The sequence below is a fragment of the Myotis daubentonii genome, chromosome X, assembly GCF_963259705.1.
Source record: "Myotis daubentonii chromosome X, mMyoDau2.1, whole genome shotgun sequence".
Lineage (NCBI taxonomy): Eukaryota > Metazoa > Chordata > Mammalia > Chiroptera > Vespertilionidae > Myotis > Myotis daubentonii.
The window spans coordinates 47083461-47110750 of record NC_081861.1 but is presented as its reverse complement, the minus strand read 5'-3'; the positions used below and the strand labels follow the sequence as shown (position 1 = coordinate 47110750).

The window sequence follows — 27290 nt, the reverse complement described above, 5'->3', positions numbered from 1 at the left end:
AGGTGTGAGATGGTATCTCGTTGTTCTGATTTGCATCTCTCAGATGATTAGTGACTTTGAGCATGTTTTCAATGTCTCTTGACCTTTTGTATGTCCTCTTTCAAAAAGTGTCTATTTAGGTCCTTTGCCCATTTTTGATTGGATTATTTATCTTCCTTTTGGTAAGTTGTATGAGTTCTCTTCTCTCTCTCTCTCTCTCTCTCTCTCTCTCTCTCTCTCTCTCTCTCTATATATATATATATATATATATATATATATATATATATATATCTCAATGGCAATACAATTTCTGTTTGTATAAGTGCATATATATAATTTTCCCCTTTCTGTAATTTATCTATGTATTCATCTATTTTTCAAAAGGATAATATAGAGCAGATAGGCCTGAGTTGGTGATTGAAACTAATTAAGCTATTAGTTGAAGAAGAGAACAAGAGAGGAGAGAAAAAACAGAAGCATAACAAAATTAAATAACAAAAAACCAGAAAAAAACAAACTAACAAATAAACAACAAGAAAGAAAGAAAGAGAGAGAGAGAGAGAGAGAGAGAGAGAGAGAGAGAGAGAGAAAATGGCTAGTGAAGAAAGAGAAAAGAGAAGTGTGTATGGACTTGGAGCAGGGGAGAGGAAATTAGATATATGAGTAAGATCAATTTTTAACAGGGAGTAAAAAGAAAAGATAGAGAAAAACTAAAGCAGACACAGGGGAAGAGAAAGAGGGTGAAAAAGGGGATAAGTGAGGAAGAAAGTGTTGGCATAAAGGAAAAATTGAGATAGAGTAAAATAATGATAAAAAATAAAAATAGAAATAGAATCTAGAACACTAATCTAAAATAAAATAAAACTTTAAAAATGGTAAAATAATAGTAATAATAATAAATATAATAATAAAAAAGTAAAATAGAGAACAAAATTTTAGTTTCTTAGGTGAAATATAAAAAATAAAAAAGTGAAGTAGTGAAGTTTGTTCGATTCAGTGGAGATTCAATGACCCATGGGCGCTAGTTTAAGACCCCTCTCTACTGTTCTGCCTGGCACATCTGTTTCCTGTCAGGTAGTCAGCACAGTGTTGAAGTTCCCAGCGATTCATAGGTCCTCTGTGTCATACGCCACAATGTTGGTTTCAAGCAGGCGGGATCACTCTGCTCACTTTGTTTCTCTGCCTGCCTTTAGTTGTATTTACACAACCATCTATTTCTGACACAGCCCCTGGGCTGCGGTGTTTCTGTATTAGTTTCTGGTACCAAATAGTCCCTCAACCCAGTCCCTCAGGGCTCCCTGGGGTTGTTTAGACTCTTCCTTTCCATGCCACACTCAAGACTGGGCTGGAAGGACGGACTGTCCCAGAGCTGGTTTTCTGCTCATCTCTCCCTATTCTGCTCCCCAGTTTCCACAAAAACCACCTTCCCCTGCAGTCTTGGTGAGTGTTTTTAATTGAAAGACCCTATGCACTGGGTTTAGCAAGTAAAAGCAAGGAAGTTATAAAGACAAAGAAACTGTGCTGACTTGTGTCCCCCCCCCCCACCCCCCGCCCAGTACTGCATGGCCAGTATAGAACTTCAGGCTGCCTTTCTGGGCACAGTCTCCCACGGCTGTGGGCTTAGTTCTAGAGTCCTCCCTGCCAGCAGCCCTATGAACCCCCTTCCACATTCGAGGGTTACACTGACCCCAAGGGCTGTGGATTTGGTGCAGCACAGTCTCCCTCTAAGATTCTAGTCCTGGCTGTATGCATTTCTCACTCCAGCCCAGATCCCAGATCCCACCTCTCTCCAGGCAATCTCTGACCTTTCCACCCACGGATTGCCTCACCAGCTGTGTTTAATTCACCAATTCTGGGTGCATGTTATTCAATTCAGCTGTTTCTTCTATCTGCTCTCTGAGAAGGCACAGGACCCAACTGTGTATTCAGCCACCACCTTGTCTCCCCCTGGACAGAATTTTTAGGTGCCTGCTGCCAGGTAGGCTTGAGTCTTGGTGTTTGTGGGTTCACAGCTGAGGCAGCTGGTCCCTGGGTATTGTTGCTGTAGGGTCCTGGAAGGTATCTGAGGCCTCCCTGGGTGAAGGTAAGGCTGGGCTTCCAATCACAGCCAGTCTCCCCTTCAAGATGGTGCAGTTTCAGCAGCAGAGATTTCAGCAATAGTAGAGGCTGCCTGGCTGCCAGTCCCCGACAGTCCTGTGGAACATAGCTGTCCCTCACTCACAAATACGCACATTCCCTGCATGTCCACACACTCTCCTTTCACTCTCTCACTCACTCACACTATCTTGCTGACTGCCGTCCCATTGGCCGCCATCTTGGATCTCTATTTTTAATTTCTTGAGGAAGCTCCATACTGTTTTCCAAAGTAGCTGCACCAATATACCTTCCCAACAACAGTGTACGAGGGTTCTCTTTTCTCTACAACGTCACCACAACTTGTTATTTCTTTTTTCTTTCTTAGAATTAAGTGCTATTGATAACACAATGGTTTTATAAGCTTGTTTGAAAACAGCTATGTTCCATTAGAAATATTTAGCTTTACTAAATTTTCAATGAGCCTAATTTGTGTGTCCATTGTCTATAGGTCATTGGATATGAAGGAATTATCTAGCAGTTTTTGTGGCTCTAAGGATTTTGGAAATCACAGTAAAGCTGAAATATGTTTATTAGGAAATCAGTTTAAAACATTTGAAATCTCAGTTCAAGGATTCTCATTGCACCTTCACTTTCTCAAATACCTTGTTTTTCTGCATCAATCTCTCTGCACTGTAGAATCATTACCATCATTATTCAAATTTTTGGCCCTCTTAGAAAAAGCTTCTCTTCTTCCCACTTTCTCCTCCAGCCATTGCTCAGTTTTTTAGCTCTTCTTCATAACAAAACTTTTTGAAAAAATTGTCTCCACATGCTGCTTTCATTTTCTAATCTCACAGTACCACCAATATCTATAACTGCAAACGTGCTCCTCTAGGTCACCTTTGTCTGGCTGACACAAATGGTCACTTCTCTATCCACATATAGCAACTTGCAATAGCATTAAACACAATTGACTATGCCCTCTTCCTTGACATACTCTCCTCCTCTTGCCTTTGTGATCTCACCTTCTTGATTTTCTTTACACGGCCCCCTGGCTACTCCTTCTGAGTCTCTTTAAGAGGCTGTTTTTACTCTACAGAGGAGCATAGCAGCTAAGAGCAAAGACTGTAAAGCCCTGCTGCCCAATATGGTAGTCACTAGTCACTTTTTGGTTATTACATTTAAGTTAATAAAATTAAATAAATTAATAAAATTAAATATTTATTAAATAAAATTTAAATTAATAATATTAAATTATGAATTCAGACTCACTAACTTATACATTTCAATTGTTCAACAACAACACATGGCTAGTGGCTAACATATTGAACAGTAAAACACAGAACATTTCCATCATTGCAGACACTTCTATTGGATGATTCTACCTAGACCAGACTTGTAGAATTTGAATCCCATCTCTGCCACTCTACCAGCTGAGTTATTCAATCGCATAGACAAAAATTTCTGCCCTACACTATCCCTACAATGTAAAAATATGACATACCTAAACTGTGGGGGGAGATCTATAAACATTAATAACTCTCCAAGAGATATTAGTAAGTGAAAAATGCAAGGTGCAGAATAGCTAGCTAGATGGCTAGATAGATACATAATATGATCTTGGTTAAAAATGAAGATATGCATAGAAACACATATTTTAATATTTATTAACAACTAGAGGCCCGGTGCATGAAACTCCTGCATGGAGGGGGGTGTCCCTCAGCCCAGCCTGCACCCTCTCCAATCTGGGACCCCTCGAGGGATGTCCCGGTGGGTTGGGCCTAAACCGGCAGTCGGACATCCCTCTCACAATCCAGGACTGCTGGCTCCCAACCGCTCACCTGCCTGCTTGCTTGATTGCCCCTAACTGCTTCTGTCTGCCAGCCTGATCGCCCCCTATCCACTCCCCTGCCAGCCTGGTCATCCCTAACTGCCCTCCCCTGCAGGCCTGCTTGCCCCTAACTGCCCTCCCCTGCTGGCTTGGTTGCCCCTAAATGCCCTCCCCTGAAGGCCTGGTCCCCCCAAACTGCCCTCCCCTGCTGGCCTGTTCACCCCCAACTGCCCTCCCTTGCTGGCCATCTTGTGATAACATGGGTGCAACCATCTTGTGACCACATGGGGGTGACCATCTTGTGACCACATGAGGGCCGCCATCTTGTGATCACATGGGGGCGGCCATCTTGTGCGAGGGTGTGATGGTCAATTTGCATATTACATCTTTATTATATAGGATTCTGGAGAGATAAAAAGGAATGTAATGGTCCCTTTGAGGAATGGGATTGAGGTCAGGAAAAAGACTAACTTTGCATTTTAAACCTTTATGTACTGTTTTGTTACATATTACCAAAATACACATTAATTATGTCTTATTATAAATAATTTTAAGTTTATATGTGTATGATTTTGCATTTTCTGGTTATCCACCTGTATAATAAAAGGCTAATATGCAAATCAACCAAATGGCAGAACGACCGGTCGCTGTGATGCACACTGACCACCAGGGGTCAGATGCTCAATGCAGGAGCTGTCCCCTGGTGGTCAGTGCATTCCCACAGGGGGATCACTGCTCAGCCAGAAGCCCTGAGCTGGGCTCATGGCTGGCAAGCTCAGCGGTGGTGGTGGGAGCCTCTTCTGCCTCCATGGCAGCGCTAAGGATGTCCAACTGCAGGGGGAGATCTATAAACATTAATAACTCTCCAAGCAGGGAGTGGACCTAAGCCATCAGGCGAACATCTCCCAAGGGCTCCCGGACTATAAGAGGGTGCAGGCTGGATTGAGGGACTCCCCCTCCAAGTGCACGAATTTCATGCACCAGGCCTCTAGTTGAATAACAAACTACCCCAAGAACATAGTAACTTAAAATAACAACCATTATATTTCATGAATCTGTAGGTCACAATTTTGTCAGGGCTCAGCAAGTGATACTTCTACTGCAATTGGCACTAACTAGGGTCATTCAGTGGCATTCAGATGGCTACTATGGAGGGTCCAAGACTGCTTCAATCACATATCTGATGCCTTGGCAGAAATGGTTGAAAATTTCACCTCAGCTGGAACTCTCTGTCTCTAAATCTATCTCTGAAATTTTCCATATCTCTCCAGCAGAGCAGTCAGATTTTATTATATGATGACTCAGATTTTCAAGAAACGAACATGGAAACTACATGTTCTACAGAGGTTAGGCCTAGAACACGCTTGATGTCACTTCTGCCATACTCCATTGCAGGGGTACTCAAACTATGGCCCGCGGGCCACATGCGGCCCGCCAAAAACATTTATCCGGCCCACCAGGTGTTTTTGCCGCCGCTGTGTGCATAGGAATTTATTCATAGTTTTTTTTTAAACTATAGTCCGGCCCTCCAATGGTCTGAGGGACAGTGAACTGGCTCCCTGTTTAAAAAGTTTGAGGACCCCTGCTCTATTGATTAAAGCAGTTATAGGCACCAGCCCAAATTCGGGAGAGAGAAGTCAGAGGTGGACCCAGCCTCAGTATGGTAAGACTATCAAAGAATCTGTGGCTATCAGATGCAGACATCAAGACTGCTGCCTTAATACAAGTTATAGCTTTGGTAATTCAGATTAAGACTAAAAATCATAATTGTGGATGGTTTAGGCTAACTTGAATTGAGACCTAGGAAAAGAGGAGTTGAAGACATGGGTGTTACCCCTTTATACCAGAGGCTGTAGGAGACCATTTGGAGTCTCAGAGTGAGAAATCTCTTTTACTCACTCTCAAAACCATTTTGGTAGACTGACAATATCCTTCTTACCCCCTTCATCTCGCTCAAGAAAGTCAGGGTAAGTAGCTTTGTTCCTTAAATAAGGTCCATGTCTTTCTTGGCTCTACGAATCTCCCTTCAAAAAATAAAGAATGCATAGTAGAGTGTAGAGCCTACAGCAGAATTAAAGTAAATGCCATCAAATGACAGTCTACCCCACCTCACCCCCAGCACATTCTACTCTATATTTTAAAGAAGCCTACATATACTTTAAGTCAAACACTATGCTAGGTACTTTAATATACCATTTCTTTTCATTATAAAAACACTGGAACAGGTATTATCCCCCATTTACAGATAAGGAAACTGAGACAAAAATATCAAGCAACTTTACCGCCATGTATTACATAGACGAAAGAGCCTGGATACCAACTGAGATCTTTGACTCCAAAGCCTATGCTCTTTCAGTATACCATGCTGCCTCTCAATGAAAAAGAAACAAAGACTGTAAAATGGACATTTCATGTATGTTCTTTTTATTTTGTTCATCCACCCAAAAATATCTAAGGTGTGTTGAGGATGCTTCCACACTGCCAGAATCTCTAGAGTATTAAAGAAAGCTTTAAGGAGAGAAAAGATGTATTTCTAGCATGGCATTCCTGAACCTTGATATTTACAAACTTGGCATAACCAGCACATCATAAAAATCTTTTAAATCCTACTCTATGTTTTTTCTGCTGTGCCTGGATCACCTCTATTTTTTAAGGGAACAGTTATGTTTGGACAGCTGACCAGAAAGGGGCCAAGGATGGCACAGTTTGTTTCTTCTTTTCAACAATAACCATTAAGGTGTAAATGTGGGGACATGTAATTGGAGAATATGAGCAGCAGGAAATGTGAGTCTAAGAGGAATGAGAGACACTTAGGCAGTTGGAAGAATGCAAAGGTTTTACAAAATAAGAACTAGGAGGGCTTGATAAGCAGGATTCAGCAATACCTTTATCCATAAGGATTCATAGAATAACACTGTCCAGTGCACCGAGGAGAGGGGAGTTAGCACCCTTGGGCAGACACATGGTGCAGAAGAGAACGGTAAGTAAAGGAGGAGAATGCAGTGGAGAGAGAAGCAATAACAAAAAAATTAGTAAAAGAAGAAAAAGAAAATTAATGATCCTGTGATAAACACAATTGAAGGCCATCAACTTGGGGCAGAGACAGCCACGCACAAAATTTCATTTTTGCAAACTAGGTTCCTGGGGATGCTGATTAGTGCAGAAAACTGCCAAATGACTACATGCAAATCATGTATCTAATTTATAACTTTTGGCATTTTACATTAATCAAAGTAGAATCAGAGCAACTCAATCTATGAGGCCAATATTACCCTTATTCTAAAGTCCAACAAACACATCATGAGAAAAGAAATATACAGACCAATATTCCTAATGAATATAGATGCAAAAATCATCAACTCAAAATACTAGCAAACAAAATCCAGAAAAGTATGAAATGGATTATACAGCATGACCAATGGTAATTTATCCCAGAAATGCAAGGTTGGTTTAACATATGAAAATCAATCAATAAAATTCATATGATTATCTCAGTAGCTGAAGAAAAAGCATTTGACGAAACTCAGTACACTTTTTTTAAATCCTCACCTGAAGATATTTTTCAATTGATTTTTAGAGAGAGTGGAAGAGAGGGGGAGAGGAGAGAGAAACATCAATGTGAGAGAGACCCATCAATTGGTTGCCTAACTCAGGAGTTTTGACCTGGCCTGGCGATCAAGGGTGGGGATTGAACCTGCAACTGAGGTATGTGCCCTTGACTGACATCAAATCTGGGACCCTTCAGTCTGCGGGCAGTGTCTCTATCTACTGAGCCAAACCAGCCAGGGCAGATAGAAACATTGATGATAGAGAAACATCAATTGGCTGCCTACTGCATGCCCTCTACTGGGGATCAAGCCTGCAACCCGGGTATATGCCTTGACTGGGAATAGAACCAGCAACCCCTTTGTGTATGGGACAATGCTCAATCTACTGAGCCATGCAGGCCAGACACTTTCATTATGAATACACATTAACACATTAGGAATGGATAGAAGGGAACATTCTCAATGTAATGAAAACCATCTATGTAAAAAAACATAGATGGTGGGGAGAACCAAAATGGCGGCATAGGTTAACGCCGGAGTTTGCTGCTTTGAACAACTACTTCAAAAGTGAAACTAAAAGACGGAACGGACATCACCCTGAACCACAGGAACGCTGGCTGAGTGGAAGTCCTACAACTAGGAGGAAAGAGAAACGCATACGGACACTCAGAGGAGCCGCAGTGCTGAAGTCAAATTCTGAGGTGCGAAGTGCACGGAGCAGGCTGGCAGCCAAGGGTGTGGTTGGCGTTTTCAATCGGGAGGGAGTCCCAGACTCTGAGCTCCAGATACAGGCGAGTCTTTAGGGACCCAGACTCAAACGGGAGAAGCGGGACTGTCTGGCTTCGGTCAGAGCGAGTGCAGCTTTCTCTCTGAGCTTTGCAGCAGGTGCTGGGACTCAAAGAGGCAGAGCCCCTGGGGACAGGACTGAGAGCCGCCATAACTGCTCTCTCCGGCCCACCCTGTTGATCCTGTGCCACCCGCCCTACCCAAGCCCTGCACAGAGGCATTTGCCGGATAGCCTCAGGCAAAGGCTAGATTGGCACCTCCCTAGAGGACAGAAGTTCTCTCACTGCTGACACAGCTGATTCTCATAGCCACTTGGCCTGGAGGTCAAACCCTCCCTGGTATTAGCTACAACAATCAAGGTTTAACTACAAGACTGCGAACAAAGACCACTAGGGGGTGCACCAAGGAAGCATAACAAAATGCGGAGACAAAGAAACAGGACAAAATTGTCAATGGAAGATATAGAGTTCAGAACCACACTTTTAAGGTCTCTCAAGAACTGTTTAGAAGCCGCCGATAAACTTAATGAGATCTACAAGAAAACTAATGAGACCCTCGATGTTATATTGGGGAACCAACTAGAAATTAAGCATACACTGACTGAAATAACGAATATTATACAGACTCCTGACAGCAGACCAGAGGAGCGCAAGAATCCAGTCAATGATTTGAAATGCGAGGAAGCAAAAAACACCCAACCGGAAAAGCAAAATGAAAAAAGAATCCAAAAATGCGAGGATAGTGTAAGGAGCCTCTGGGACAGCTTCAAGCACACCAACATCAGAATTATAGGGGTGCCAGAAGATGAGAGAGACCAAGATATTGAAAACCTATTTGAAGAAATAATGACAGAAAACTTCCCCCACCTGGTGAAAGAAATGGACTTACAGGTCCAAGAAGCGCGGAGAACCCCAAACAAAAGGAATCCAAAGAGGACCACACCAAGACACATCATAATTAAAATGCCAAGAGCAAAAGATAAAGAGAGAATCTTAAAAACAGCAAGAGAAAGAAACTCAGTTACCTACAAGGGAATACCCATACGACTGTCAGCTGATTTCTCAACAGAAACTATGCAGGCCAGAAGGGAGTGGCAAGAAATATTCAAAGTGATGAATAGCAAGAACCTACAACCAAGATTACTTTATCCAGCAAAGCTATCATTCAGAACGGAAGGTCAGATAAAGAGCTTCACAGATAAGGAAAAGCTAAAGGAGTTCATCACCACCAAACCAGGATTATATGAAATGCTGAAAGGTATCCTTTAAGAAGAGGAAGAGGAAGAAAAAGGTAAAGATACAAATTATGAACAACAAATATGCATCTATCAACAAGTGAATCTAAGAATCAAGTGAATAAATAATCTGATGAACAGAATGAACTGGTGATTATAATAGAATCAGGGACATAGAAAGGGAATGGACTGACTATTCTTGGGGGGGAAAGGGGTGTGGGAGATGTGGGAAGAGACTGGACAAAAATCGTGCACCTATGGATGAGGACAGTGGGTGGGGAGTGAGGGCGGAGGGTGGGGTGGGAACTGGGTGGAGGGGAGATAAGGGGGGGAAAAAAGAGGAACAAATATAATAATCTGAACAATAAAGATTTAATTAAAAAAAAACAAAAAAAAAACATAGATGGTGAAAAACTGGGTGCTTTACCCCCCTAAGATCAGGGATAAAATAAGAATGTGTGCTTTCACAAGTTATATTAAATATTGCCCTGGAGGTCCTAACCAGGGTAATTAGACAAGGAAAATAAGCAAAAGAAACAAAAATTGGAAAGGAAGAAGTAAAATTATATCTATTCTCAGATGACATGATCTTGTATATAGAAAATCCTAAGTAATCCACTAAAAATCATTAAAATTAATAAATGAGTTCAGCTAGATTGCAAGATACAAGGTCAAAATAAAAAAATCATTTGTATTTCTATACATTGACAATGATATCCAAAAATAAAATTATGAAAACAATTCCATTTATAATATTATCAAAAACAATAAAAATAATTAAGAATATATTTTACAAAGCCACTAAGACTTGTATACTGATAACTATAAAATATCATCAAAATAAAATAAAGATGACCTAACTCGATGGAACATTATCTCATGTTCATGAATTGGAAAACTTAATATTGCTAAAGTAGCAATACTATCCAAACTAATCATTGGTTCAACACAATCTCTATCAAAATCCTAACTGGCTTTTGTGCAGAAATTGACAAGCTGAAACTCAAATTCACATAGAAATGCAAGATTAGCCAAAATAGTCCTCGTGACCTTGGCTTTGGCAATATATGCTGAGGTATGACACCAAAAGCACAAGCAACAAAAGAAAAAAATGAAACTGGATTTCATCAAAATTAAATAATTTTGTACTTCAACGGATATCATCAAAGAAGTGAAAATAAAAACAACAAGAAAGCCTACTGCATGGGAAAGCATATTTGCCAATGTTATCTCTGATAAGGGTTTAATCCCCAACATTTACAGGGAACTCATGCAACTTAACAAAAGGAAGATAATCCAATCAAAAAATGGGCAAAGGACCTAAATAGACACTTTTCGAAAGAGGACATTCAGAAAGCCAAGAGACATATGAAAACATGCTCAAAGTCACTAATTATCTGAGAGATGCAAATCAAAACAACAATGAGATATCATCTCACACCTGTCAGAATGGCTATCATCAACAAATCAACAAACGACAAGTGCTGGACAGGATGCGGAGAAAAGGGAACCCTCCTGCACTGCTGGTGGGAATGCAGACTGGTGCAGCTACTGTGGAAGACAGTATGGAGTTTTCTCAAAAAGTTAAAAATGAAATTGCCTTTTGACCCAGTGATCCCACTTCTAGGACTATATCCCAAGAAACCAGAAACACTAATCAGAAAAGATATATCCACCCCTATGTTCATAGAAGCACAATTCACCATAGCTAAGATTTGGAAACAGCCTAAGTGCCCATCAACAGATGAATGGATTAGAAAACTGTGGTACATCTACACAATGGAGTGCTACACTGTGGTAAAAAAGAAGGAATTCTTACCATTTGCAACAGCATGAATGGAGCTGGAGAGCATTATGCTAAGTGAAATAAGCCAGTCAATGAAAGAAAAATACCACATGATCTCAATCATTTGTGGATAATAAAGAACATTATAAACTGATAAAAATAAATACAGAGGCAGAGCAGTATCGAACAGACTGTCAAACTACAGCAGGAAGGCTGGGGAGGGTGCGGGGGACGCGTAAGAGATTAACTGAAGGACTTGTGTGCATGCATATAAGCATAGCCAATGGACACAAGATACTGGGGGGTGGTAAGGCTGGGGGAAGGTCAAGGGGAAATAAAAAGAGACATATGTACTACTCTTTGTAATACTTTAAGCAATAAAAGAAAATAAAAAAGTGAAAATACAAACCACAGAATGGGGAAAATATTTGCATATTAAATATCTGAAAAAGGTCTAGTATCCAGAATACATAAAGAATTCTTACAACTCAACAAAAGAAAGCAAATAACCCAGTTAAACAATTAGCCAAATAATTTGAATAGACATTTCTCTAAAAAAGATAAGGAAATGGCCAATAAGTAAATACAAAGATGTTCAACATCATCAATAATAAGGAAAATGCAAATTAAAGTCACAATGAGCTTCTAATTCACACTCATTAGGATAGATATAATTTAAAAAATGGAAAGTGAGTATTGGTGAAGATTGGGGGAAATTGGAACATTGGTACATTGTTGTTGGGTATGTAAAATGATGCAGTCACTTTGGAAAATAGCCTGGCAGTTCCTCAAAGTCTTAACCATTTGACCCAGCAATTCTGCACCTAGATACATACTCAAAAAATTGAAAGTATATATGCCCCTGGCCACATAGCTTGGTTGGTTAGTGCATCATCCTGATACACCAAGTTTGCGGGTTTGATCCCTGGTCAGAACACATACAAGAATCAACCAAGGAATGAATAAACAAGTGGAACAACAAATTGATATCTCTATCTCTCCCTCAAGTCAATTTTTCAAACTATATATGCATACAAAAATGTGTACACAAATATTCATAGCAGTATTATTAATAATAGTGTAAATGTGGAAAAGCCCATCTATCTACTGATGAGTAGACAAATAAAATGTGTTATAGCCATACAGTGAAATATTAGTCAGCCATGAAAAGCAAAAGTACTGATACATGCTACAATGTGTATGAACTTTGAAAACATTATGCTAAGTAAAAGAAGCCAAACACAAAAAGCCACATATTATATGATTCCATTTATATGAAATGTCCAGAATAAGCAAATGTATATAGACAGTGGTTGCTGGGGGTTAGGCACAGGGGGGAATTGAGAGTGACTGCTAATGGGTAGGAGATTTCTTTTGGGGTCATAAAAATATTCTGAAATTGAATAGCGGTGATGATTGCACAACCTTGTGAATATACTAAAAATCATTAATTATACACTCTAAAAAGAAAAATTTTATGGTATGGGAATTATATATCAACTAGAGGCCAGGTGTATGAAATTTGTACACAGGTGGGGTCCCTCTGCCTGGCCAGCAATTGGGGCTGATCAGGGCCATCTTGCCCAGTCCCAATCGGGACTGATCAGGGCAGTTGGCTGGGAGGGACCACGGGAGGGACCGAGGGAGCGGTCCAGGGCGTGTCTGGCTCCATCTTGCCTAGTCCCGATCGGACAGACCCCAGCAGCAAGCTAACCTACTGGTCGGAGCATCTGCCCCCTGGTGGTCAGTGCACATCATAGCGACCAGTTGGTTGACCTCTCAATTGGACACTTAGCATATTAGGCTTTTATATATATAGATTGTAACTCATGGTGCGGAATTCTCGGCACACACTTTCCCTCCAGCCCCTGGTTTTGGAGACCTCATGTCCTTCCAAGGCTCTGCTCACCCTCTTCAGATGCCACACGAAGTAAATTGCATCGTGTGCGTGGAAACCCTTTGCAGGCTCCATGGGTGTGTCTTTACTTCACTGCAGTTCCAATTACCCCAGCATAAGGACAGACATCCTCATTATCAGGTAACACCATTGTGGTAAGACCCCTGCTCAGCCTACTGCAGCAGTTTTAAATAGGCCATGGGTCACCCTAGATATTTCCCTTCTTATTCTCTTCCATCATGGTAAGTTAGAAAAATATTTTTAAGTCTTCCAATTAGAGCCCAATCTATTCCTTATTCACAATAGTAAATCTAAGCCATTCTCATTGAAAGCTGACAATCATAGAAGAGTCAAGAGCTATTTCTGTCACTCCTTCTAATACTTAACAGTTACTGCCAAAGTAACAATGTCTGTAACATGCCAGTAACAATTCCCAATATTCAAACTGGGTTCCTAATGCATGATGAAAACCAAATTAACCCTTGTTATATCCTCAGTGGAGAATAAGAAGAGATACTGTTGATTTGTCTTTGAAAAAAGTGCCTAGAACGATATATTAATAGGAAGTAGGATTTATTCAGAGGATGACAGATCATCAGTCTCCAAGCATTTGAAATCCCACTGTAGATAGGGTTGCCCCAAACTGGTAATAAGACTCTGGGTAAAATTATACAAAGGGTGTGGAGAGACATAGTCAAGGAAGTGGAATTTATGTCCACTCCTTGTGAGTTAGCAAGGTCAGATAATCTGGCCAAGCCACCACATCTCACAAGCTATCACAGTGAGAGAGACTCAGGCAAGCACCACTAGCAAGCAGAGGCCCATTCAAGATGTAAAGCACTTTGAAAAACAGATGAACCACCATTGCCATCCTGCCCAGGCCATCTTACCTAACTGAAATTGATTGGAGATATTCCCACATGTTTGCATTACTTCCGGGCTATTCCATCCTAAGGGGTATAATGCACAGCCTGAGCTTATCAGTAGCCCTGAAAGAAAAACATACACACAGGTAGAAAAAATAAAATAGGTCTTGTGTCACTCCAATATTCCCTCTAGATTTTCTCAGCTCAAATTCTGCATTTTCCACTCAGAGTTTACCTCTCCCCTTTTACCCTAAATGTCTATAACACTATCCAAATCAAAAGGGTATCTTTGCCATGCCATAGGTGGCGAGTTGTAGAGGGGACAACTTATAAAAGGCGGTATTGGGAATTGAGACAAGGCAATGTAATTTTTACAGCTGAAATATTTTTGACAATGATTTACAAAGCAAAGTTGGCCTCTCCAACCAGAATCCTCTTCTATCTTGGTCTGATTTACAAAGAGTCACAATATAGAGACTAATACTGTTTCCTAAAAATTCAGCCTTTTCTAACAATCAATTAGGTCCCTAGGGGTTGAAGGTAGGTCATGATTTCTGTAACTTGGAACCAGCTGCCAGACTAGATCTACACTCTACACAAAGCATGCATGTTGCATAGGCTTCTCCTGGTGAGCAGGCACCACACTCCCTCTTCCAGAAACAATTACTTCATCTGAGAAATCACTTTAAATTCATGGTAAACATGCCTCCTTTCTTTTTTAAAAAAAATATTTTATTTGCATGCATACAAGTCCTTTGGTTGATCTCTTACCCCTACCCCAAGCCCTCCCATGCCTTACCACTGAAGTTTGACAGTCTGTTTGATGCTTCTTTGTGTCTGTATGTATTTTTGTTCATCAGTTTATAATGTTCATTATGTTCCACAAATGAGTGAGATCATGTGATATTTATCTTTCTCTGACTGGCTTGTATGCATGCATATACAATAAACATAATCAATGGACACAGACACTAGGGTGTGAGGGCCTGTGTTGGGCAGTGGGTGTGGCTGGGGGGAGGTCAATGGGGGAAAAGGGAGACATATGTAATACTATATGTAATATTTTAAACAATAAAATAAAACTTAAAAAATAAAAAATATAAAGTCAAATCTAAAGCTGAAAAAAAAACCTCCTCATGGTCAGTATATTAATTTGTAAGTATTAAACACTGAGCTTAACTGTTTATAAAAATTTGAGTGCCAAAAAGACCACTTCCATATCTTACTCCTTTATTATTCTTGTATCTTTTTATGTATATTTTATTGAATTTATTGGGGAGATATAGATAGATATAGATATAGATATAGATATAGATATAGATATAGATATAGATAGATATAGATATAACCTAAGCAACCAGCCAACTGGCTGACTGGCCAACCAGTAGCTATGATGTGCACTGTCTACCAGGGGGCAGACACTCAATGCAGGAGTGGAAACCACAGGCATAGAAACATGGAAAAACTGATGAATCTCAGAGGAAAGGGGTGAGGGGGGAAGGCAGGAAGGATTAACCAAAGATCTTATATGCATACTAGATGCCCGGTGCACAGACTCATGCACTGGTGGGGTCCCTCAGTCTGGCCTGGGCCCTCTTGCAATCCTGAACCCCTCAGGGGATGTCAGAGAGCCAATTTCAACCCAATCCCCGCAGGCCAGGCCGAGGGACCCCACCGGTGAATGATCATGCATTGGGCCTCTAGTTGGTTAATAAAATTATATAGGTTTCAAGTATAATATATATATATAATATATATATGATATATATTATATATATAATATGTATATATATTATTGATTTTTACACAGAGGAAGGGAGAGGGCTAGAAAGTTAGAAACATCGATGACAGAGAAACATGGATCAGCTGCTTCCTGTATGCCCACTATTGGGGATCAAGCCCACAATCAAGGTACATGCCCTTGACTGGAATCGAACCTGGGACCCTTCAGTCCTAGGGCTTATGCTCTATCTGCTGAGCCAAACTGGTTAGGGCTATGCCTCCTTTCTTTATCTTCCCATACCTTCCACTGGGTCCCTTGTCTTCATCTCCACTTTGTTTAGTTCATTTAGTCACTACAGGGAAATTTTGTGAGATCTTACTGATAACCTTACTCTTCCAACCAGAAATACCAATCTGATACTTGTGAGAACTGCCTTCTAAGTAAGGGTAAATACAAAATCCACAGGTCTTGCTGCTGCCTAGGTTTACATTTTATAACCTCTGACCTCCCCATACCATGCCTGTGGTGACAGTGAACTGGATCTAGTATTGGCATCTGATACAAAACAATAAAATTTATTAGCTTGCCAGTAATCAGTGACATCATAACCTGGCATGTAAACACGATCTGGACCAGACTCTTGTTTCTGAAAGTTTTAATCAAGAAACATAGAAATACTATATTAAAGAAGAAGAAGAAGAAGAAGAAGAAGAAGAAGAAGAAGAAGAAGAAGAAGAAGAAGAAGAAGAAGAAGGAGAAGAAGAAGAAGAAGAAGAAGAAGAAGAAGAAGAAGAAGAAGAAGAAGAAGAAGAAGAAGAAGAAGAAGAAGAAGAAGAAGAAGAAGAAGAAGAAGAAGAAGAAGAAAGAGGAGGAGGAGGAGGAGGAGGAGGAGAAATGCTAAGTTAGTTAACATATACAGAAGAAGTTGAGAAAAAGATACCAGGAGGTAAAATCAAGTCTGTGTCAAGCTGAAGACAAGTTCAATCTAAAGTTATGAGTAGATATAACATCTTGGCAATCTGAGAAAACTGATTGATAGAGGGAGAAAATGCAGTAGCACTTTCCAGTGATTCGTAATGGCTTTTGAGTTCAAATTTCCTTATGTTATAATAAATTCCCTTTTCACTGAGAGATCTCAAGTGAGTATCCTACTTTCACCCAAGAGAGCATGATACTTGAGTGCTACCCCAAAGGTCATGGAGTGGTCACCTGCCACAACTATGGATGCAGAAACTAACATTTAACATAGAACCTCTGGAAAGCAGGTATTTGATTAATGACGAATGAAGGGCATATTTTTAGGTTCCAGAGCTTTGGGGCTCAGCTGGACAGTGAAGTCCATACTGCTTCAGGGATTTCTTAATGAGGAAAAGTCTATATATACTCTAAGAAGATAATAAGTTAATTTTGCCTTCCGATGAAGACTTTTGAAAGAAAATCACAAAGTACTCTCTAAGCTTGTCTGCAACAAGGCTATCAGATTTTTGTACTCAGAGAAAAAAACAAGGACTTGAAGAAATAGCAAGAAGCATTTTCACAGGAAAACAGAGAGAGCATTCTGACAATGAGATGGCTTAGAAACTTAGAAAATGATCAGTTAAGGTTAGAAATTCCCTTCAGTGGAATGCGTAAGTTAGAAGGCATTCTTATCTGTCTCATAGTCATAAAGGAAAAGGAAGTGTGTGTGTGTGTGTGTGTGTGTGTGTGTGTGTGTGTGTGTGTGTGTGTGTATACCACAGATAAACTGAATTCCTATAATATGAAGAAATATGAGCCAGAGTGTATGAGCTCAGGATTTGCACAATGGGTTAAAGACAAAATTGGGTATGAAAATTAAGCCTTTTCCTCCTTCCAGTGTATGCTCTTTAAGGGAAGAGTTAATAAAAAGTGAGCTTTCTCACACAGACTAGGAAGAACAGCACCCAATTTTATAAAATAACCATAGTTCAGCTTTCCAACCTCCACATTCAGATCCCTGGGACTGGCATGAACTCTGACTTCTCAAGCAGGAAGTAGTGCTGGCCAAATGCCTTTCTTGACATGTCAGTGGGGGAACATTCCACCTTCTTCAGTCCCCTTGCTCTTCAGACCTTACCATGGGGAGGAGCTCATGTCAGGGAATACCTCCTCAAGGAAGCCTTTCCTCACCATCCCCAACCCCCAGGCAAAGTTACACATTCTCTCTCTCTCTCTCTCTCTCTCTCTCTCTCTCTCTCTCTCTCTCTCCCTCTTTCTCTCTTTTCCCATATCAATCTGTGCTTACTCCTGTAATTAAAATATACTGTGATCTATATTTTTACAACACTTTGTTGTCTGTATCCCTCAATGGAGTGTGTGGTCCTTGAAGGGATGAGCCATATTTATTCTCAACTATGTATCTTTGGTACCTGGTATATAATAGGTGCCCAATAAATGCAACTGTTTCACAGTATGCTCTGCCTACCTTGCACACAGCTTCCTTCACCTGCGCTACCTTCACCTGCGCTACCCAAACAGGAAGACTTCTGAAGGGATCTCTGTGAAAGATGATTCTAAATAGCCCCACCTAAGCATCTCTAAAGTCCTGATGCCCGCCTCCCCCATGACATATAATTCTTTTTTTTTTAAATTTTATTGATTTTTTACAGAGAGGAAGGGAGAGAGATAGAGAGTTAGAAACATCGATGAGAGAGAAACATCGATCAGCTGCCTCCTGCACATCTCCCACTGGGGATGTGCCCGCAACCCAGGCACATGCCCTTGACCGGAATCGAACCCGGGACCTTTCAGTCCGCAGGCCGACGCTCTATCCACTGAGCCAAACCGGTTTCGGCATTTTTTTTTTATAATTCTTATTCAAAAAGTGAACTATTCACGTGGAGGAAGCCTAAAGGGCCATTAACTTGGTCTAAACAAGCTTCCAAAGAACATGACATCCATTAAAGAGAAAAATAAAAGAATGAAAGGACAGTTGAAGTACTGAGGAAGAAATCACTAGGAAATTATTTTTAAAAATAATATGAAGTGATATGAAAAAATAGCAAATAAAGTTTCAAAACATATAATAGAGAACTGAAATGTATAAATATGTCACAATACATATTTATATACTGTATATGAGGCCCCTAGAACCATAAGAAATGCAAACAATTTACTGTTAATAACACATTCTCTAATTGCTTCCCTTAAAAATCAAATTGCACCCCCCCTCCCATGGGGCATGTGCCCCACAATGGGAACCACTAGTCTAGACCTAAGTTCAAATTCCGGGTCTTCCACCTAGAAGCTGTGTAACTTTAGGCAAGTCACTTAATCTCTCTGTACTTCAGTTAACTCATCTTTAAACTGGGAATACTAGTACTCTATTTTATAGGGATGTTTCAAGAAGTTATACTCATAAAGTTTCTGACACATAGAAAGTGCTCATTAAAGATTAATTATTCTCCTTTCTCTATGGCTCCTCTCTCACTTTCAACCTATATTCTCCATGCTAATATTTTTCCCTCACCTCTTTGTTTTTATAACAAATGACTGGAAAGTGAAAAGCTGAATAAGGCTCCATTCAAAAGCTGCCTGACAGGAGTTGTTATCTTGCAATAATTCATAAGCACCAGGACAGAGATCAGAAATCTTTGCCAGGCATGTCTTCTGGCCCAGTGCATGTGGCTCCATGCTCTGCCCATCCTGCATTTCTACTCCTCCTATCCGGTCCTTCATTTGGCCTTTTAGACAGGTGAGCACAATAGGTTGTACAGATACATCTTGGAGACATTGGACTTGTAACTGACAGCTGATTCCATCACATTTCATCATAGCTGGAGAAAGATGTCCTGGGAGACATACTTTAAAACATGAAGTTGCAGGGGAATTTTTTTCCCATTATATTTGTCCCCAGCAGTTCTCATCAATTTCAAATTGTGAAGATGTGTTTTAAATAGCAATACAGAAGTCATTTGCCAGTACCAGGCCCTGCCACCTTCTGGAAGAGTGGGAGTTATTAAAAATGTAGATTGGCCGGGCAGGCACAGCTCAGTGACTGAGCATTGACTTATGAAAAAGGAGGTCACCTTTTGATTCCAGGTCCAGGGCACATGCCCAGGTTGTAGACTCGATTCTTAGCGGGGGGCGTGCAGGAGGCAGCTGATCAATGATTCTCTCTCATAACTGATGTTTCTATCTCTCTCTCTCCCTTCCTCTCTGAAATCAATAAAAATCTTATATAATAAAAGACTAATATGCAAATTGACCAAACGATGCGCAATGACCACCAGGGGGCAGACGTTCAATGCAGAAGCTGCCCCCTGGTGGTCAGTGTGCTCCCACAGGGGGAGTCCTGCTCAGCCAGAAGCCAGGCTCATGGCTGGCGAGTGCAGCGGTGGGCCTAAGAGGTGAGTCAGACATCCCCTGAGGGCTCCCAGACTGCAAGAGGGCTCAGGCTGGGCTGAGAGACCCCCCTTGAGTGCACGAATTTTGTGCATCAGGCCTCTAGTATATTTATAAATAAATAAATAAATAAATAAATAAATAAATAAATAAATAAATAAAATGTAATTTGGGGGCCTCATCCATAGGTATTTGATTCAGTAACTGCAGCTCAGGAATATAGATTTCAAAAGTACCCTAGTAATCTGGTGGTGTTGCTTGGTGGTTAGAGCATCAGCCCACTCACCAAAGGGTCCCAGGTTCAATCCCCCACCCCAGTTGGGGGCGCATGTGGGAGGCAACCAATTAATGTGTCACTCTCACATTGATGGTTCTCTCTCTCTCCCTCCACCTTCCATCCCTCCTTCCATTCTCTCAAAATAAAACCAATGAAAAAATATCCTTGGGTGAGGATTAACAAGAACAACCAAAAAAGAAAATGACCACTACAAATATTAGAAGCATGGGGGTCTGGTGGCAAAGAAGTTGAAATCCTGGCTCCCACTTCTCTGTGTTCCATTGCTCATCCCCAGTTGTACTGCCCTTTGAACCATGTATGCCCTTTGGAGAAATCTTTCTCAACTGATTATGCTCATCTGGCTACTTCTCTATAGGAGGGGAGAGAACACCCTTTAGAATATGTTACCTTCCCACTCCCCTACTGCACATGTGCAGCTTGCCATTTTATTTCCCTTCCTCAACTTCTCCCTCCACAAGAATCTCCTTGCACAAAATATACCAAATGCTCTCCCCAAACATAATTGCTATAGTTTGAATTCACTTCTTTGACCAAGCAGAAGCCCAGAGTTGGATACTTTACTCAGCTTTGGGCCTTGTGGCACCCTCAACACCAATACAAACCCTCAGGAGCACAATCTCAAACAGATCTTGGAACCCTACCTGCAGCTACATCCCTGCTGCCCTCAAGGTTCCCTGCAGCCAGAATCACTACTTCCCCATATTGCAGCATCTATGTAACCCCTTCCCAAGTGCACATTCTCAATTAGACAAATGCCTAAATTTGGTCTCTGGCCAGGGAAAGCCTCCTCACTGGGTGTAACCATCCCCATTCACAAGAGTAACTTTTGAGAGTGCAGTGACTTTGTTACTTACCCGAACCAATCCATAAATACTTGTCCAAATATGGTTATTAGTACTTTGAATTTACTACTCTGAGCAGAAGCCTAGTATGAGTTAGTTTGCTATTAATTTGCTCAATTTATTGCTCTTGTAGCAACTTCAACTCAAACACAGTGGAAAATTTATATCTACCCTCCAGCTATATCTCAGCTTTCCCTTTCCCGGGAACTCCCCCGACTCAAGTCTTCCATTCTTTCGACCTAATATTTTCAGTCAGAGTTATAAGACATTGCAGTGCTGCTAGAGATTTCTAAAGTAGATCAGTGGAGGCTTCACAGCAAAGTTGAATTTGCCTTTGCCTTTGGGAGATAGAGGGATATTTATGTACAAGCAGACATAGAAGAAAAGGGAACTCCATTTTAAAAGCAATATTAAAACAAAACTTAGCAGAGGTTCTCAACTTTTTCTGTGTACTGGAATCTTCTGGAGAATCATAAATAACAAATCCAAGACAGTAGTTACCTTTGCTGTGGGGACAAGGGACTATGATGACAGTAGGAAGGAGACTTCAACTGTATTGGTAAAACTCTATTTCTTCCGCTGAGTGGTACATACATCAGAAATATTTCCTACTATCATTTCAAAAATAAATCAGCATGAGAGGTTGTATAAAACACAGGGTGCCCGGCATCAGTTCTGATTCAGTGGTCTTAGAATGGCCCTACGCAAGCTGCATTAACAAGCACCCCAGGTAATACTTAGACAAGTGCTTCATGGACCACTCTGCAAAGCACTGTGATAGCATTTTTTTCTCCAACGGAAAAAAGGAAAATCAGTAGAACTGGTGCATAAAGCCCAGAGCTGAGCATCAGAATCCCTGAACCATATTCTCTGCTCTGTTTCAATTTGTACCTGAGTCTTTGCTAGCAGGTTAACTTCTTTGAAAACATTTTCCCAAACATAAAGCCACTTTTATAATCCTTGTTCAGCCTGGTAAGGATAAGTTAAATAATTTCTGGTGAAACTTTGGAGGACTTTCCAGGAAATGGTTTTTAGAAAAATAGCGCCCTTTCCTTGAATCAAGTTCTCAGTGATCTGTTTCCAGTGGCAATTTTCATCTGGCCTGAAGCATGTAGCACAGAATAAAACACGGGTGCTGGTCTGAGTGGACTAAATTGTATAAATAATCTCCAGGGTGGTGGTTCTGACTTGGATTGGGGAAAGGGAACACAGAATACACATCAGAGTCACTAGGGAGATTTTTCAAAATATGCCTTCCACCTTTTGCTGTGGATATTAGAATGGGAAAGTGTGAAATCCACATCATTTAAGCACCCCAGGTGATTCTGATACATTCTCTACTCTAGAAAGATTCTTGGCCTCCCTCAAGCAACCCGATCCAAGATCTTACACTTTGTCCTGCCAAGAAGTTCCTTATATTTACTTCTCACTTATTTCTTCTTTGTTTAGCTCTCACTGAAGATAGAGGATAATTCACAAGTATCTTGTGTATACATCCACAGGGGAATGTGAATAATGACCCTGTTCTCAGAGGCTGGGGGCCAGCTGGTTGGAAACCTCAGCATCCCCAGGGCTGAAATAATCTCCTGACCAGATGTTTCCTTCACCGGTTGGAGCAGGGCATGAAGGTCCCAGTGGAAGGCTCTCTGGACCCCAGGCTTGTCCAGCTGGATCAGCTGCAGGTGGAGCTAAATGGGCCCCAAGGGCCCCATCAGGTCACCTTGGTGAGCATGACTCAGTCAAGCAGATCTTTATTTCTTCCTGTCTCTCCCACTTCCCACCGCTCATCTCTGTGGGAAGCCGCCAAACTGGGGAATAAGAGTCAAGCAGGGGGAGGAGATAGTTCTTAATGGATACTCCATCTCTTCAGTGGTTTGGGGTCTGGCAGAGATAAACCAGACCTGAAACAAATTGGCTCCTCCCCCTAATGTATTTCGGTTAATGCACTAGCTGCCGAGAATCCGCCAGGCCTGGAGCAACAAAATCAATTCCCCTCAGTTGAACAACAAGTTTAAACTAAATCCCCCACAGCTCTTTCTCTTGAGTCAGGCTTGGCTGTCTGCCACTAGTAGAGCCCATCTTTGAGGAGTCAGACCTGAGATCTCTAAAGAGCCTTAGGTAATAGTCATGTGCCAAAGGACTCCTAGAAAATATGATATATCCAAGCAGTTTTCACCATTCCTTCACATCTGATGCCACCTTAACAGGCATAAGTTTCTAAAATGTGGTTGGTAATGACTATTAGTTGGTTGGTGTTACAGATATGGAAACTGGAAAATTAGTTATCTGTCCAATATCATTCCCTTGTCCAATATAAGGGATAAACCTTATCGCACACCTTGAGTCTTGACTCTTTCCATGACTACTGTCAAATGGCATTTTATTCTTAAAATTTAAAGACCCTCATCTCAGTGTAAATACTGTGACCATGCTCATATGAGCACGGGTCAATGAGGAATATAGAATGGCAGAATCATATGGGATGAAAAGGGCACTATTTTGACTCCCCCTATATGCACTCAGCCAAAGTTCTTCCCCACTCAGTCCATGAGTGTCTAAAGCTCTATTTTACCTACCCACATCTCCCCTCAACAATTTCCTTTGAGTTTCTAGACCTAGGAAGTGGGCCCAACTAAAATATGTCACATATAGAACCATAAGGGTTTTGTAAACATCTCAGCCAAGCCCAAGATAGGATTCAAGCTTGGAGTAGGAGCCATTGTTAATTCTTGGAGTCTGATGGAGGTTATTGCTACTGAACTTCTGATTCCTACAAGTTAATACTTCCTCAGCCTCTGCCAGAAATTCTGAGAAATGCAAGTGAGGCTAACTTGTCACTCTCAGGTCAGAAGAGAACTCAGGAAGTTAACACCCTTGATGGAAGCCTGGAAAAAAGGAAAGGATGTGAATGAACCCAGCTCTCATTTGTCCATTTTATTCCAACAGTCACTAGACATTGCCTTAGCATGTGTTCATTCTTTCTACAGTTCTTAAAAACCTTCTCTGTGCTTGGCACTGAGGTTGGTCCTAGAGCTATAAATATGAGTTTCAAGGACCACCCCTTACTCTTGACAGGTAAGTGAAAGGAGAACCTGCTTAAGGTTCATTTGTGATATGCAGGGAGCCCCTAAAGGGGATTAATTAAGTCATTGGCTTAGACTAGCTTTAGTAATTAGTTCTATACCATGGTTTTCAAGGGGAAGAAATAAACAATCTAATGAATTGCCAGTGTGGCCAGAAAACCATTAATAGCTATGAGTAAACAAATTCAGAGATAGGGGAGACTAGAATGTTAATTCAAATTTCAAACTTTTGCAATGAGTCTGAGTAAAGAGAGAACCTGAAAACATCACCTTAACTGTGATTCAGCAAAAAGAATCTGGTGCTTTTCATAAGCCGGTCCGGAAACCATGATACCTTAGCTCAGGGTTTCTCAACCTTGGCATTATTGACATTTTAAGCCAGTTACTTCTTTGTTGCTGGAAATGGGGAGCTGTCCTATTAGAGTCCACTGTGAGGTATGTAACAGCATTCTTAGCTTTTACCTATTAGACGTCAGTAGCACCCTCTTCAAATTGTGATTACCAAAAATGTCTCAAAAATATTATTAGGTGTCTCAGGGAAAGGAGGTAAAAAAAAAAAATCAGCCCCAGTTGCGAATCACTGACTTAGATTATCACTACCATCTCATTCCAAGACCACCTGAACAAGTAATTGGGAAAAAAAAGGAAGAAAATTGGGATCTGGGCTATCTTACCAGTGAACAAATTCAACGAAAGAAAGGAAGTGAACACAGGAGAGGTCACTATCATTTGCCCATGGTCACAGGGCAATTTAGTGGAAGAGCCAGAAGTGAGATCCAAATTTCTTGGCTACAGTCACTCACACTGTGTTGCTAATGGAGATGAGAATGATAACGAATTAAATAATGATTTCAAAACTTGATGAAAAACAAAAACCCACTTCAACAATAGCTCCTATCAGCACTTTTTCCCAGTGCCTCAACCAGGTGTAAAATATAGCTCACATATTCATACATATATTTGCCTGTCTGTGTAATATTGCTTTTTCACCTTATACAATTCAAATTAAGTTTCTCCCACTGCCTTCCTGCAGGTTGCCATTTTGTATTTGGTCTTTCCTAGCCTGTTCATACAATTACAACATCCGTGGTTTACCTGCACTAATTTAGAGGGAGTTTGAATGAGGGAAAAGATAAATAGTATAAGACAGGGCCATAAAAAATCTAGATTGACTGTTAATGGCTACCAGACAGGGATAGCCTTATATGTGGGCCAAATAAGCATTTATCTACAGTCTGTTTGGTACCTAGCATTTCACTATTAGATGTATTTCTTTGTTGAGGACTTTACATTAAACTCTTATTTGTAATTAGCATTTGTGTGTAGGTGTTTTTTAGATCACTGTTCTCTGATATCAGGACTTTTAAAAATCAAGTGTATTTTGAAGCAGTAATACTAGAATATATGTTGCTGCCCCTGGAAAGTAGACCTGGATAATATTCTTAAGTGGACACCCTGCAGGCAGAAGAAGGTAATAAAAATGGAGGCTAAAAAACACATATCAACTGCCTACTAATCAATTTCACTGTGAACAAAACCCTCATGTACTAGTAGATTACACTTTAGAGCAGCAGTTCTCAACCTGTGAGTCGTGGCCCTTTTGGGGGTCGAACGACCCTTTCACAGGGGTCGCCTAAGACCATTGGAAAACACATATATAATTACATATTGTTTTGTGATTAATCACTATGCTTTAATTATGTTCAATTTGTAACAATGAAATTGGGGGTCACGACAACATGAGGAACTGTATTAAAGGGTCACGGCATTAAGAAGGTTGAAAACCACTGCTTTAGAGGGTCCTAGAGTATTTTAAATGATTCCTTTTTTGTAGCTTTAGAGATGGAAATAGAGGAGGTAACATTTTTCATTCCCTTTTCTCCCTGCCCCCACAATGACCCCCAACCTACCCAATCCCAGCAACACTGTCTTACCTCCCACGAACTGTGCTGCTCCCATGCAACGTCCCATCATTCTGGAGATAAGCTCCTCCATGCAGCAGCCCAGGACTGCAGTCATGGCCACCAGGAGCAGGAGAGCACAGCCAACACCTGTCACCACTGTGCACATCTGCCAGGCAAGGCTTGGGATGGCACTGAAGCTGGCATAGCGCCCACATTCTTCCACCATGATCAGACTGTGCCCCTCTCCCCGCACAGGGTAGTTGCACCTCCGGAATGTGCTGAATGACACTGGCTTCCCCAGCTGGGATCCAAAGAGCCAGTATGGCAGGAAGTAACTGGTAGAACTGGCCATAGCGGTAACAAGGGACAGGAAGGCCCAGAGGGTCCCCACCAGTGTCAGGCTGCTCCTCATGGTCCCAGGTTTCTCTGCGGGTATGGGGAGATGAGTTAGTTTTGGGTCACAGAATCAAATTCAGAAAGTTATCATGTAGGCTCCATCAGTCTATTTTTCATCTGGCTGGCCAGTCCTGTGGCTCATTTATGCGTCACTTGGCTCTTGCTTTTGGATAAAATTATTCTCTCGAGGACCATTTGGGTCCTTATGGGCTTCTGCTTTCCAGCACTTTTTCCATCATTCCTTCCTTCCACCTGATTTAGAGTTCTGTGGTCTCTAGGCTACAATGAAAAAAGACATAGAACTGAATTAGTGACTTTTCTGCCAACTCAAATGCAGCCTGATCTGACATCTTTTAGCTCTTGACATCAAATATGAAACGAGTGGCCAGAGGGGAGCCTAAATGAAACCCAGGCTTCCCCGAGAGACTCCAGCTTCTAGTTGAATGGCCTTTCTGGTGTGGAAGCCTGGAAGGGGGTGATATCTCAAGAGGGTCAGAAACCAAGTTGTTTTCAGTAAGAGAAGGATGAAGGAAAACAACTCACAGAACCTGCTCTCAATACAAGGGAGAAGAGGGAAGAAAAGCTCACCATGGAGTTGCAGGATGTGTCCACTTGACCTAGGTAGAATGTCCAATAGTGCGTTCATGTTGGCTTTTCACAAGGATGCATCAGCCAGGTT

At 41.2% G+C, this 27290-nt stretch overlaps 1 protein-coding gene and 1 long non-coding RNA gene across 4 annotated transcripts in view; one reads left to right on the top strand and one right to left on the bottom strand.

Annotated features, from left to right (window-relative positions):
* Positions 1-27290, top strand: part of LOC132224361 (uncharacterized) — a 1115498-nt gene that overhangs the window by 605062 nt on the left and 483146 nt on the right. The window lies entirely within an intron of this gene.
* The window catches only part of LHFPL1 (LHFPL tetraspan subfamily member 1), a 68569-nt gene that overhangs the window by 31783 nt on the left and 9496 nt on the right, over positions 1-27290 (bottom strand). Inside the window, exons 2-3 of one of the 3 annotated variants that reach the window (XM_059679329.1) lie at positions 26246-26890; positions 14028-14126 (exon numbers count right to left, since the gene is read on the bottom strand). In XM_059679329.1, coding sequence (XP_059535312.1) covers positions 14028-14126; positions 26246-26627 — 481 coding nt within the window. In that variant the 5' untranslated portion in view covers positions 26628-26890. The remainder of the gene's footprint in view (positions 1-14027; positions 14127-26245; positions 26891-27290) is intronic. The other 2 variants (XM_059679327.1, XM_059679328.1) reach the window with 2 other exon arrangements.